This window comes from Rhinolophus sinicus, chromosome 4 (assembly GCF_057876585.1).
Source record: "Rhinolophus sinicus isolate RSI-liver-muscle chromosome 4, RSI-T2T, whole genome shotgun sequence".
NCBI classification, from domain to species: Eukaryota; Metazoa; Chordata; class Mammalia; order Chiroptera; family Rhinolophidae; genus Rhinolophus; species Rhinolophus sinicus.
Window position 1 is genome coordinate 59127972 of NC_142504.1, and position 15567 is coordinate 59143538.

The 15567-nt window shown below is 41.3% G+C and overlaps 1 protein-coding gene across 2 annotated transcripts in view; it reads right to left on the reverse strand.

The window, feature by feature from the left end:
* RAB7A (RAB7A, member RAS oncogene family) overlaps positions 1 to 15567 on the reverse strand; it is a 100265-nt gene that overhangs the window by 18989 nt on the left and 65709 nt on the right. The window contains exons 2-3 of one of the 2 annotated variants that reach the window (XM_074340486.2): positions 14626 to 14697; positions 1070 to 1130 (exon numbers count right to left, since the gene is read on the reverse strand). In XM_074340486.2, coding sequence (XP_074196587.1) covers positions 1070 to 1122 — 53 coding nt within the window. In that variant the 5' untranslated portion in view covers positions 1123 to 1130; positions 14626 to 14697. The remainder of the gene's footprint in view (positions 1 to 1069; positions 1131 to 14625; positions 14698 to 15567) is intronic. The other variant, XM_019717190.3, reaches the window with a different exon arrangement.

The following is a 15567-nucleotide window of genomic DNA, read 5'->3' on the forward strand; positions in this document are numbered from 1 at the left end:
CCTTCCTTTCCCACAAAATAACATATTCATACGCAGAGGACCTGAAAGTACAGATACAGCCTAAGGCAGTGTTCTCCAATCCAGGCCACCTGAATCAGAACTTCCTGGGGAGATTGGTAAATCTATCATCAATAATTGAAGAAGTTATTGTTCTTTTAAGGCAAATGTGGGTAACACAGGCCTAAAAGCAGTAAGTACCTTTCAACCCTGACAGCATACCAGAATCACCAGGAGAGTGGGTGTGTGGGTGAATGAAAGAGAGAGAGACAGACAGAGACAGAGAGACACAAGGGTAGGGGGGAGGGAGGGAGGAAGAGGGAGAGGGAGAGGGAGAGGAGAGAGAGAAGATTTAAGTTATTACCCCACTAGTCTGGGCAAATGCTAACTTTAAAAGGCTCCGCAGGTAATTGAAAAAACCCAGCAGGGTAGGAAAATTGCTGCCTTTTTTAAAGGACGGGCAGGGAACTTTGGAATAAGATTTTTTATTTTAAAAAACCCTTATTTTATTATGGTTGTTTAAAATATGTAGCCTCCAGTAGATATAAGCTTTCACAGGTCACTTCAGAAGCCAAGTCTAAAAGAGCCTCCCACAGAATCTTAACAGCTACTAAAGAGTAAGCTATTTGGTTTGTCGCAGATCGCAGATCAGAATCCAGTTCTCCAGTACCAGGCTCTTTCAAATATAGACCCGAATCAGGCATAGCAAGAGTAGGATACTTCAGTGTACTCCAGAGACACATCTGGGAGGCACAATGCCAGTGGCAACAATCTACATACACAGGGCTCCCTAGATCTAACCAGCTTGGAAAAAAGAGATTTCATGAAAGTACTATTAGCTGAGTTCAAATAGCCACCTTTTTCCCAAAATCATGGCAAAAATCAGGGAACAAAAGGGTTACATAATGAGGAATAATTCAAACTTCTGCTGTATTCCAAAACAGCAGGGAGACCTAGGGCCCTAATGTCACCGCCATTAGAGAAATGATAAATGTCAGTACAAAAGGGTTCCAAGGAGTTGAAGTTTGAGTCCAAACCAATTTGTTAGCTCAAATTTATGAGAAACACTTACCCAGAATCTCCCAGGATGATAACCTTCAGCAATACTTTCTTCCTAGAGGTCATTCTTCAAACTGAAAAAAGGAAGGAGAAAGCACTGTGAGTGGGATGGAGACACCAAGGTGAAGCATCTCCCTTAGCACAAACATCTAAGTGCCCTGAGCCTTCCTGCTGGCTATTTCGCTACCATCTAGGGGCTGTGACAGAGAGCAGTACCAGTCATTACAACTCTGCATTCCAAACTTAGGCAAAACAGAATGACAAGACCACCCTGCCCCTGGGAGTAGTCTGAGAAAATGGATTCTCCCGCGTGGATACAGGATTAATTTGGGTTAATGTTCCAACTTACTCAGCTCAAACCTGCTTTTTTCAGGTCTCTGCTCAAATATCACTTCTTCAGAGAGGTAATCACTTTATCTAAAGTAGCACACTGTTCTGTACTTGCTTTGTATTCCTTTACTCTGTCTTATTTTTCTTCAGAGCAAAGAAAACTTACCACTACTTGACATTTTTTACATATTATATTTGTCTGTTTTCTCCCTTTTCTAATAATAATCTCCATGAAGACAGTTTTATTCCCCACTGTATCTCCAGTGCCAAGTAGAGAATTATCAATATTGGGTTAGTGCGTGAATAATACTTGACTTTGAAACTCTCGGGACCACCTTTTATCAGAAAACCTTTCAGGCAGCCTTCCCTACCTTTGACCAGACAATATGCAAGATGCCTAATCTTTGCTTAACTCTCTTCTACAACTGGCCACAGCATGGTCTATTTATTTATCAAGACAGTGCTCCTGTCTTAAGTCTCAGTCCCAGAGCCTGACTCAGTGACTTTCAGAAAATGAGCTGCTTTCAGAAAAGTAGGAGTCCTAAATTCTGGATCCCAATATGCAACTTTATCTAAAGACTGCTGGAGAAGCACTCCTCCTCAGATGCTGGAATCCCCACTGGGAAGCTTTGGTTCTCTAGAATCCAGATTTCAAGATTGAATGTGACTGCCCTCAAAAATGGCACCTATGCCTTCCGAGAACCCCTAACTTTGGCCCATTATCCTCAAGACATTGAAATAGGCAGGGTAGGAGACTATGAGTAATAAGGTAACCTCCAACTCCTGGCTTCAGCAGAACTGGGGGAAAAGTGTTTCTACATAAACAAACGGGAAGGAAATGGGTTCTATACAGCCTGGTGTTATTCTTCTATAGTTTGGGAAAACAAAACAGTCAAGAATGGGTCTCAGAAAAGGTACTTCTTAGTTTCATCTTTAACCACCTAGCTTCCTCGAGGATGAGCTGATAGTACTGCCTACAGTGGGAGTGGCTTAATCATGCACATTCTAATTCCAGAATGCCTAGATTTTTTTCTGGCTTTGCTACTTATTATTAGCTGTGTGAGCTTGGGCAAGTCATTTAACCTCTGTTGGGATAGTGATACAGCGATAATAGTTCTTAAGTCCTAAGGATGATGTGAAACCTGAATGAGTAAAATGTTCAGGACAGTGATTAGAATATAGTGGTTAGTAAATGTTGGCTGCTATCATAAGGTGTGCCAAATAGAGATGAATAAATAACAGAACACAGAGTCCAGAAGACAATGAGAGAACCAGTAGGATACAGAGCACAGGCAAGGAAATTAAGCTACACTCTGCTGTTTCCAGATGCTTGGCTGCCAACTGTTATCTTTCAAAGGGGTACTGCACCAAAAACCACAAACTGAAAGGCAATATTAGACCTAACTACTGCTCCATAGGGCAGGATTAGATAATGAGTCCTACGCTACTGAAAGTGGCATTTTCCATGGCTTCAGAAACAGTGTTGGAATGGGCCCAGACTACAGGTAGTTTACTAGGCACTTAAACCAGGCCCCATTACATACCATGAGGTGTCTCAGTGCCCAAAGCCTTGTGCCCATGGCTGGTCTATGAAGACACCATATCTCAGCTTCCCAGTATTTGTCTATAAAGCTCCCACTGGTGCTAGTTAGAAAGCAGTATAAGATGAGGGGGAGTTGTGCAAAGCCCATTTCCTTTATCTTCCATCATATCTAGGTTTTTTTGTTTGTTTTCCTATAAGCAGTGAGAGGTAACAGGCATACCTCAGAGATATTATGTGCCTGGTTCCAGACCACCACAATAAAGTGAATATTGCAATAAAGGGAGTCACATGAATTTTTTGGTTTCCCAGAGAATATAAAAGTTATGTTTTCACTATACTGTAGTCTATTAAGTGTGCAATGGCATTATATCAAAAAAAAGCAGTGTGTACGTATTTTAGTTAAAAATATTTTATAGCTAACAAATGCTAACCATCATCTGAGTCTCCAATGACTCATAATCATTTTGCTGACAGAGGGTCTTGCTTCGATGCTCATGGCTGCTGACTGATCAGAGTGGTAACTGCTGAAGGCTGGGGGTGCTATGGCAGTTTCTTAAACAAGACAACAACAATGAAGTTTGCTGCACCGGTCGACTCTTCCTTTCATGAACAATTTCTCTGTCGCATGTGATGCTACTGGATAGCATTTTAGCCACAGCAGAGCTTCTTTCAAAATTGAAGTCGGTTCTCTCAAGCCCTGCCACTGCTTTATCAACTAAGTTTATGTAATACTCTAAGTCCTTTGTTGTCATTTCAAAAATCTTCACATCATCTTTATCAGGAGCACATTCCATCCTAAGAAAACACTTCTTTTGCTGATCGTAAGAAGCACCCCCTCATCCATTCAATTTTATCCTGAGATGCAACAATTCAGTCACATCTTCAGTTTCCACTTATAATTCTAGTGCTCTTGGTGTTTCCACCACATCTGTACTTTCTCCACTGGAGTCTTGAACCCCTCAAAGTCATCCATGAGGGTTGGAATCAACTTCTTCCAAACTCCTATTATTGTTGCTATTTTGACTTCTTTCTGAATCACAAATGTTCTTAATGGTATCTAGAATGGTGACTCCTTTCCAGGTTTTCAATTTACTTTGCCAACATAGATCAGATAAATCACTATCTATGGCAGCCACAGCCTTATGAAATGTATTTCTTAAATAATAAGACTTGCAAGTTGAAATTACTCCTTGATCTGTGTGCTGCAGAATGGATGTTGTGTTAGCAGGCATGAAAACAACATTCATCTCACTGTACATCTCCATCAGAGCTTTTGGGTAACCAGGTGCACTGTCAATGAGCAGTAATATTTTGAAAGGAATCCTTTTTTTATGAACAGTAGGTCTCAAAAGTGGGCTTAAAATATTCAGTAAACCATGCTGTAAACAGACGTGTTGTCATCCTAGCTTTATTCCACTTACAGAACATAGGCAGAGTAGATTTAGCATAATTCTTAAGGAACCCGAGGATTTTTGGAATGGTAAATGAGCACTGGCTTCAAATTAACATCACCAGCTGCATTAACTCCTAATAACAGAGTCAGCCTGTCCTTTGAAGCCTGGCATTGACTTCTCTCTACTGTGTTTCCCCGAAAATAAGACCTAGCTGGATAATCAGCTCTAATGTGTCTTTTGGAGCAAAAATTAATATAGGACTGGGCATAATAATATAATAAATATAAAATAATATAATATAATATAATATAATGTAATGTAATGTAATACAATACAATACAATACAATACAATACAATACAATACAATACAATACAATACAATACCAGGTCTTATATAATATAATGTAATATAAGACCGGGTCTTATATTAATTTTTGCTCCAAAAGATGCATTAGAGCTGATTGTCTGGCTCTAATAGCCAGACATAGAAACACGGTAGCTATGAAAGTCCTAGATGGCATCTTTTTCCAATATAAGGCAGTTTCATTCACATTGAAAGTCTGTTGTTTAGTGTAGCCACCTTCATTAATTATCTTAGCCAGATCTTTGGGTAACTTGTTGCAGCTTCTACGTCAGCACTGGCTGCTTCACCTTGTACTTTTACGTTGTGGAGATGGCTTCTTTCCTTAAATCTCATCAACCAACCTCTGCTAGCTTCAAACTTTTCTTTTACAGCTTCCTCACCTCTCTCAGCCTTCATAGAATTGAAGAGAGTTAGGGCCTCACTCTGGATTAGGCTTTCGCTTAAGGGAATGTTGTGGCTGGTTCGATCTTCCATCTAGACCACTAAAATTTTCTCCACATCAGCAATAAGGCTGTTTTGCTTTATCATTCATGTATTCACTGAAGTAGCACTTTTAATTTCCTTCAAGAACTTTTCCTTTGCATTCACAACTTGGCTAACTGTTGATTTAGCACAAGAGGCCTAGCTTTCGACCTATCTTGGCTTTCAACATGCCGTTCTCACTAACCTTAATTATTTCTAGATTTTGATTTAAAGTTAGAGAACATGTGACTCTTCCTTTCACTTGAATACTTAGAGGCCATTGTAGGGTTATTAATTGGCCTAATTTCAATATTGTTGTGTCTTAGGGAGGCCTGGAGTCACCACAACAATTATAATACTAACGAAAAAGTTTGAAATATTGGGAGAATTACCAAAATGTGAGCAAGATATAAAGTGAGCAAATGCTATTGGAAAAATAGTGCTGAAAGACTTGCTGGAAGTAGGGTTACCACACCCCTTCAATTTGTAAAAACACAGTAAAGCTAGGTATGCCTGTATATCCCAAATCACCCCTTATTTGTAGAGTCCTACAGCTCCATCTTCCTCCCTGGAACTGCTTTGACCAAAGTTTAAGAGTCTCATCCCAAGGTCTGGTACCACATTTTGGACTAGAGATCAGATTATCACAGCTGAGACAAATTTCAAATCCAAAGAAGAGCAAATTAACGAAATGGATGTAAAGATGAGAAGCTTTGCACATTTTTTTTTTTTGAGTAAAAACTTTATTCTTTGATCAAGGAATGGAGAAGCAAGAGTTCATGCTCTAATGGTACCTTCTCTTAAGAAATTACTGAAGAATATTTTAAAAATTCAAGAATAGGAAATGGGATTTCCATAATTTGGTTGTGAGTTTCACCGGTATACTACTAGGAAGAAAAAAAAAACACACAAAAAACAAGAAATACACAAGCTCCCTGGTCCCACATGACAGATTTCATGTTTGTTTCCTTTGTATTTCTGCTTACACAGGCTGCAGGTGTGCCTGTGGGGCTGTCTTGTCAGGCTGACCCTCTTGGACAGCAGAGCACAACGCCTAAATCTCCTTCCTCATCTGCAAACCCAGTCATAATAATCCCCGAAAGCAGCTGAGGATGCGGTACAGAAGTCCCCCACATCCTTAGGAGAGCAGTCCCACAGCCTCAGCATACAATCTGGTATTTTATTCCTTCTGCGTTATCATTTATCCTTATTTCTATTATAGTCTTAATGTCCAATATTCCTTCGAGTGAATTAAGTGTTTAAATAGCCATTCCTGCCTTTTATTTAATATATGAAAAATTATAGAAAAGTAATGCTGCAAGAAACATCTTTGAACTTCCATTTGTGGGCTCATTTCCTTGGGACAGGGCAAAGCCCATGGGGTGGGGGGGGGAGGCCTTCTCAGACTCAGACCCACAAGATTGTCACAGGCCACACCTTGTACCCATTTACTGAGGACTAGCACAAGAACAAAACTTGCTGGTTGTACTTGCAACAGTCCACATAGGAGATAATGTGGACTTAACACCCTGACTTAGAGCCCTTATTCCTAAGGGGAGCCAATATTTTGATAGCTCCTTTGGTTCCCCATAAGGGACACATCTAGCACAAAAGCCACTGTGTTCCATGAAGCCCAACTATGGGGGTCATCAGGTACTCACAGCCCTCCGTATCCAGATACAATTACCAACTAGGAGTGAGTTTGCCACAAGCAGTGCTGCCCAGCAACAGAGATGACAGTCTGCTTTTATCGGGGTCCCAGGGAAACAGCTAGAAAGTTAACCAAAAGTCAAATTCTCATACAGGGGAAAAAGTGTTCTGTTAATCTTAACTCACAGATATTGTTTAGGAATGGGATTACTACGTCGAAAGTATTAACATTTTCATAACTTCTGCTAATTCATTTTCCTAAAGGACATTCCAAATTTATACTGCAGTGATTAACAGTATAAATGAGAAAGATGACAATTTTACTGAGACAAAGAAAATCTGAATGAAAAGATATTTCCAGTAGGAAGAGGTATGTAAAGGTATAAATTCTTCCCTATTTAAGCAATTCCAAAAATTTGGGGGCAATTTGATGAAATAATTCTAACTTTAGTCATACAAATAAACACATAATAGTCCCTCCCATTCCTCCCAAAGAAAAGTAATGACAGGGGACTTGCCTTAACAGTGTGGGGCTGGAATAGGACTAAACAGAGACTTTGTAAATGAACAATCTGGACAAATATAGCATATAAAATTCAATGGCAAAAAAATGAACAATTCCTAAGTGGTGGAAACCAGAAAAATTTTGGTGAGAATTAACATCCCTACACCTCATCTTCCACAACAGATTCCAAAGGAGTAAAAACTTAAACACATAAAGGCTATGCATGAAGTTGAAAGAGATACACAATATTAGCAGGTTTTTCCTGGGTGGTGGTGTTAAGTACAAGTTATTAGGTTGGTGCAAAAGTAATTGCGGTTTTTGCAATTATTTTTTAACATTTTAAACAGCAATTACTTTTGCACCAACCTAATAGAAAATGTAGGTAGGAGAAAGAGGCGGTATAAAGCCTAAACAGCAGTATAAGGAAAGAAGAGATATTTCCAGTAGGGGTGGAAAATCTGAGGGGTGGGAGGGAGTCCATAGTGCCCACAGAAAAAGCTCAAAACTAGCTTTGATTAACTGCCTCCAGCCACGCATCTGTTTTTTGTAACAACAGATGACAAGAGGTGGTCTGCAGCAAGATAAGGATCTGAGTCAACAGACCTCATGTGGAAGAGCATGCACCACTTCTTCCACTAAATCAATATGTAACTCCCTCACCTCACCCAGCAAACTAAGTCCTCAGGACAAGAGAGCTCTCGCTCTCGTGCTCTCTCATTCTCTCTGGCCCTCACTCTCTGTCTTTCTGTTTCTCTCTCTCTCTCTCTCTCTCTCTCTCTCTCTCTCTGTCTCTGTCTCTGTCTCTGTCTCTGTCTCTGTCTCTTTCTCCCCCTCTCCCCAACCTCGGCTAGGCCCGTTCTCTTCCCCGAGCACGTATCACTAATACCAGGGGCCTAGGCTTCTCTCTCTCTGCCTCTCCCATCTTGGCTAGGCCCGTCATCTTCCCTGAGAATGCATCACTAATAAGCCCTGCTTGCATATTAATCAGCAATGCTGACCTTTGATTCTTCACTGCTTTGGCAAGAAGAACCATGACTCCAGTAACAGTGGGATCACAAATAGTTTTGTGTTCTTTATACTCACTTATTATAATCTTTAGAGGGGCACATTACCTTTAAACTCAAAAGGCTATTTCCATTTTTGAGAAATATGGTAACCTGTTGATATTGCAAATAAGTTTTATGATTACAAAAATATTCCTTGCTCATCATGAAAGACAAACTACACATCAATGTAGATTTTCATTTTCACTTAGGGCTTGCTAAACAGTCAGGGGTTACTGCAAATGGTACTCAACAGCTGATCTGAAGAAATCCCACATCAGGTCTCACCAGGACGTTGATGGCTTTAAACTGGCAAAAGTTAAGAGCTATTTTTTTTTTTTGGTTTGTTTGTTTTCTGGTTTTGTTTTTTTTTGGTTTTTTTTTTTTTTGTACTAAATCTTGTCCAGGATCAAGAATGGGACACTTGTTTCTAGAAAAAAGCAAAACTTCTGCAGAACTTTTGTTACAAGAAGCTGCCCAAGCAGTAGAGCTGTTAAAATTTCCACTGGCAGTTTTTGCTTTCTGTTACCCACTTCTATCACCATTTTCATGGATTTCTGAAGACTGAAATTACCTCTTTAAATTCTACAAAGTTAGAAATTTCTAACTGGAAAACAGTTCTCTAATGCACAGACTACTTCTTTTTACAGGAGAAAACGAAGCAGGCAGAGCAGAAATAAAGAAACAAGTTGCTGTATACAAGGCCCCTGACCCATTCCTTGGAAATGAACATTTCAGATAACATCCATTAATCTGGTTACATATGAGTATCTCCTAAAACCTTTCTAGAATAAGGTATATTCATGACAAATTTCCTTCCTGTTAGCTCTCTCAATGTTAGAGACCTCGACTTAATGTTAGGTCTCTGAATGCTAGGTCTCAGAGACCTTGATTTACAGACAGAGTCTGCTGGCCTGCACCTGCAGACAGAGCCAAACTTGCGATAACAGAAAATGCCACAAAACAGCTACTGGCTTGCAGGCAGTCAGCATTTTCTGTCAGCACAGCTCCTATAAAATCCTCCTCACCCCCTCCTTCGGGGCTGCAAGTCTCCTTTAGGTGTGCAGCCTGCACTGTAGGGGTCTTTGCTCAGTCCAATATACTTTTCTCTCTTACAATAAAAACTTCCACACACGTTCCTTGACCAACTGACCTATCACTTCTTTCTGGTATCACATCAAACCTCATCAGTGTGCTCTAGATTGAGTTCCTTGGAAGAACAAGTATTTTTGGAGCAAACACTAACAGTATTCTATGCTGAATTGATTTTTTCCCTCAAGGATGTTTCTTGTGTAATAAATCAAAACCTAGAATTTCCCTCCATTATCCCGGAGTTATCACTTTCCTTATTTCTGAAGCAGAGATGCCAAATGACCACATAGGCAAACATAATAGGGAAACATCAAGCAGGTAAAAAGGCCAGGGAAAATGCTGTGCAAGGGTCTAGGCTGGGCATGGTTAGTGAGGGAAGAAAGCACCTGACAGAGAATGCAAATGGGGCAATGAGAACAAAGGACTGATGTAGGAAAAATGAGAAGAGTCGGGAAGTGGTAGGAAGTTCAAAGTTCTGGGCCAGTGGGGCCATTTCAAAGTCTGAATTCTTGGAGTAGAACAATTTTGCATGGTAATCAGAAATACACAATGACTATGCTCAAGTAGAAGTCAGGTTCTATAGGGAGTTGCAGTATCAAGGAACTGAAAGCAAAGTTTTTGCAAAGTCATCAAGATAACAGCGTAAAACACAGGGAATTAAACTGAACCAGGTGTTTATCATGTCCAAGGTCACACAGCAATTCAGTGGCAGAGCTGGAATTATCAGGTGTCAGTCCAGGCCCCAACAGTTAACCATGCCATTCTGCAATACCAGCTCTCACCACAAAGTGGATTCTGATTCACCAGGTGTGGGGAGCAGAACTCCATTAGGCATTTTTAAAAGCTCCCTCTGGCAACTGAGGCGCATGCACCAGGCTTGGAAACCACTATGAGAGATCAATAACTGCTGTTCTGATTTACATGTGTGTCTAATGTGCATATGTAACGATGGTACTAAATATCTGAATAAACGCTAATGGTTCAACAAGGCTGAGGCAGTTAAACCAATTGCCTTTCTACAGTCCATTAACATTTTTCACTTGCTTGGTGTTTCCAAGTTGCCTACCTATGAACACCTAGATCTTAACCAAAACGTTGACTTTTCTGTTGCCATGCCCCCCATCTACCACCTCCAATTAAAGTACTGAATTTTAGAAAGTTCATGTAAGTACTAAGGAATGAAGCAAAGACAAAAAGCCACTCACAATTTCATCTCCTAAGAAGCGATCACTATTAGCATCAGGGTGTAAGTCCTTCTAGTTTTCCTGCAAGTGACTGAGATTATAGTGTTTAAATTTTGCATTGTTTTTTCTACACTGAATATCTTCCCATGTTATTAACACTGAGGTTGCATGATATTTCAGCATATGGTTAATTCCACTCCTTTCCTTGTTATATAAGCACACAGTTGTTTTTAATTATGAGATGAACCTATGTATATCATCTGTTATCATAATCTGATCAGATTCACAAATGTGCTATTACTCAGCTAAATAGTACAGATATTTTAGAGGCTCTTGAAACATACTGACAAATAATTTTCCAGAATAGTTTCCACCCCTATCAGCAATGAACTCGTATTTTCCATTTCACCATACTCCAGCTATCATTTGCACAAGTAATTGTTAATCATATACAGACACATCTCAAAGACATTGCAAGTTCGGCTCCAGACCACTGCAATAAAGCAAGTATCTCAATAAAGTGAGTGTGGGGGCAGAGCCCCAGAAAGTAGTTTCCAGGCTCTCGGCCTCACATAGACAGATGCTGGCTCAGGTAGTAAATGGCCAACTGTGATTGCATGGCCATCAGCTGTGGCTAGTTGGCCGTCAGCTGTAACCAGTGAGCCATTGGCCACTAATATAACTGCTGTGGCTATGCTAGGGGGAGAAGAGAGAAAGAATGGGGGCTAGCAAGAAGATGGCGGCTGGGCTGGCGAGTGTGGATGGCGGTTTGCGGACAGTGTGAATCCAGCCTCCATTGAGAGTATAGTGCCGCCAGAAAGAATATAGTGGTATGACTCCCCTACCTATGGCTCCGTGGGTGTTCCTTTTTGGCCTCACCATATCCTGTGTTCTTGTGTAGGGAGCGGGAGCAGAGACCCTGCAGGCCACCCTGTATGACGCCCTGCATGACAAATGGCGCAGCGAGCAGGGTCTCCCGCATGACAGTGAGTAATAATCTTTTTGCTGGTTGAGGATCTGGCCTTCAATTTGTAAAAAACACATCTGTCAGGCACAATAAAATGAAGTATGCCTGTAGGTAGAAATGAGGGTTGACTGGTTCCATCTGCGCTTCTTAAGATAAGTAGTCAAACATTTTAAACATGTATCTTTCAGTTGTCTAACGGTCTTGCCGGTTTTATCTACCAGAATGTGATTTACTGCACATTCTAACTATAGCATTGGGAAGGAAGCATGTGGGGACAGAGCCCCAGAAAGCAGTTTCCAGGCTCTCGGCCTCACATAGAAAGGTGCTGGCTCAGGTAGTAAATGGCCATCAACTGTGAACTGCATGGCCATCAGCTGTGGCTAGTTGGCCGTCAGCTGTAACCAGTGAGCCATTGGCCACTAATATAACGGCTGTGGCTACACTAGCAAGCAGAGATTGCTGGTAGAAAATGGGGGCTGGCAAGAAGATGGTGGCTGAGCCTGCAAGCAGAGCAATGAGGGTTGAGAATTGTGTGGCTCCTGTTTCCTGTGTCTCCAACCCAGCCGCCAGCGAGAGTATAGTGGTATGACTCCCCTATCTATGGCTCTGTGGGTGTTCCTTTTTGGCCTCACCATGTTTTGTGTTCTTTGTGGGGAACGGGAGCTGAGAGCCCGCAGGCCGCCCCGCATGAAAAAGCATCAAAGAGACACAGATTTCAGAGGTAGCAGGCTTCTGAGCAGATTCAAAGGCACCATTCTAAACTTTTAACTAGTATGAAACATCTCCAAGGCTTTTTCTTCCAAGATTCTGTGCTCTGTACCTGAACATTACAGAAGACCCAGCAGTCATCTTGCCTTCAAAACTGATGAACTTCAAGGCTCAGACTGAGGTAGGCAAGCAACACTGGCTGATGAAGTTTTGGGTGTTACAGGGGTGAGACCAGGAAGGCATTTGAAGTCATACATACACACACACACACACACACACACACACACACACACTACTATGCTGGTTGTCAAGCTGAACAGTAGTATCTGTTGTAGGCAGATCTTTTTTTTTTATAAAATTTTTATTGGGGACTATTGGGGAACAGTGTGCTTCCCCAGGGCCCATCAGCTCCAAGATGTTGTCCTTCAATGGCAACCTTGTTGTTGAGAGCTCGCACTCTAACCAACTGTGCCATCCAGCCACCCGGCAGATCTTTTTTTAATTTTCCAAAATGAGGAATCAGATTAGGGGCCAAACAGTGGACGAGCACAGCCTATTAAACAGCAAGAAATAAACACCACTTAACTGAACACGCTCTGTGCTAGGTAATGCACTACAGATTTTACTGAGGTCATTCATTTAATCCCCACAACAAGCCCAGAAGATCAAATTCTCATTTAACAGACAAGAAAATAGAAGCTCATAAGTGGTCACTAGGTTTCTAAAAATATTCAGATGTGAGACTAGAGCCCTAGACTGATTACAAAGACCCTCATCTCAGCCACTACGTTGGGTGATCACCAAGATCAAAAAAGGCACTTCATGCTTCAAAATAAAAGATGGTGAGATGATGAGCACAGAAAAAACAAGACTGGCAGACGAGTTGATAACTAAGGCTGAGTGACGCGTACGTAACACTATTCTATTCTTACTATTGCACATATTTGTACATATTTGAGATTTTACATAAAAATTGTAAATGCAATTCATACTTTTAACAAACTCAGAATATTTGTAAGAAAAAATCAAGACTGTGTAAGTTTAGGGGCGGCCGGTTAGCTCAGTTGGTTAGAGCGTGGTGCTGATAACACCAAGGTTGCCGGTTTGATCCCCGTATGGGCCACTGTGAGCTGTGCCTTCCTTTGAAAAAAAGGGAATGTATAAGTTTATTTCCATTAATAAAAATACTATGACAAACGTACTCCAGATTAACGCTTGATAAGCACCTTTGGTTATCTGTAATAATCTGCCTCTGGTGGGAAGGCAAGCAAGATTAAGTCTTGCCTCCATAGAAATCTGAGGTTAGAAACACCTAGTTAGAAACACCTAAAAAGAGGGCCTTTCTGATCATGAAATGAATAGAACTCTTAAAGCCCCAGGACTACCAACCAATTAGAGTCACATTAATCTTATATTCATTCATTAAATAAATATCAAGGGCAAGAACAGACATTAGACGATAAGCAGAAATCACATAAACTGCAAAAGTAAAACATGACTGTGATAAAGACATGTTAAATTTATTTTAAGGGTAAAACCTTGGCTGGGAGTTACGGAAGAATTCTTCCAGGAAGAACTGACTGAACCTGGATCTGAAGGAGGAAAGAGAGCAAAAGAGTTTTCCTGGCAGAAAGGATAGCACATGCAAAAGCCTTGTTGTAGGAGGAACAAAAATCTGGAGGAGGTTATGAACTGATCACACGGGTAGGTCAGAGAAAGAGGATTTTCATGCAGTGGTGTCCGTACTGTGAGCCCTGCCCGCCGTGGGTGGGGAGATGGTGCTAGAACAGAAGGAGACCCTATGGTGGACCTGAGGGGAGGCTGCTATAAATTTCAGGCAAGGATGAGTACTCCAGAGTAGTGGTGAAAGTGGAAGCAAATGGATGCGTTTTAAGGTGTGAAGTAAAGACAGACAGCATCAAGTTACGGATTGGATTGGTGAGGGTACAGGCAACGAGGAAAGCGCCGAGGAAGTTGCGTAGGTCTATGTCTCATGCAACCAAAGGGTCTTTTGGATTAGGGAATCCTAAAAAAGAGCCAGGAGTTTTTTTGGAAGGGAATTACATTTGAAGTGACCTTGACACACAAAGAAGACATGGTCTTTACTCAATTAAATATGTGTTTTATTTTGGTTAATGTTCAAAATGTCTTTGAATGGTAAATGTATAACTGAGTAGAGGATAGATATGGACCAAAACACAAATAAAGGATCTGAGTAATAGATACCTTTCACTGTAGGAAAAACCCAGTAAAAGCCAAGATATTTTGGGTGGGGCTAAGCTGTGACAAACCCAGAGTGGAACCTGCCAAAACAGGGAACTCATACCTGGAACATAGGTGGCTGCAGACAGAGAGCAAGTCCTGTGGCATTTCTTGTCTTGCTGAAGCAGTTTGTACTCTGGAAAGTTCAAGAACCAGTGCTTTTACAGACTCAAGGATGTGGTATGGAACATGTATTTTGAAATTCACATTCAACTACTTCCCTCTTATAGTCTACAGGGATTTCCAACACTAGGAAAAATATGAGCTCAGTTAAATTTTATCATATTCCCCTTTCCTCCAATACTTGAAGGCCTGGAGTAATCTTGCAATCAAATCTATTTTTAAAAGATACGATTGTATTTAGTTATATCTTGTTTCACTGTTAACTGAGGGAATGCTTGTCTGTGCTAGGATTTCATGACTTAGGTTTAGATGCCTGTGCTAAAACGGGAATGTCAGCTTTCACCAGACATGGAGGGCAGTGCAAAGAATAACAGATGGCTGACCTTGCCTTCCAGAGGTTTGCTGTCTGGTAGGCAAGAAGACATAATCACTGCACAGGGAAATATAAATACAGAGTACTTTAAGAGTAGCAGAGCAAGAGAGAGAACACTATCAGCAGAAATACTGACAGTTTTCAAAAGTAAGACTAAACACCTGTACATGCAATGCCTAAAGAGCACTCAGTGTGTCAAAACAAATTGGTTAGGGGGCCGGCCCGGTGGCTCAGGCTCCGTTAGGAGCTCCATACTCCTAACGCCGAAGGCTCTGAAGGCTGCCGGTTCGATTCCCACATGGGCCAGTGGCATCAAGCACAATGTTGCCAGTTCGACTCCTTGACTCCCATAAGGGATGGTGGGCTCCACCCCCTGCAACTAAGATTGAACACAGTACCTTGAGCTGAGCTGCCGCTGAGCTCCCGAATGGCTCGGTTGGAGCGTGTCCTCTCAACCACAAGGTTGCGGGTTCGACTCCCACAAGGGATGGTGGGCTGCGCCCCCTGCAA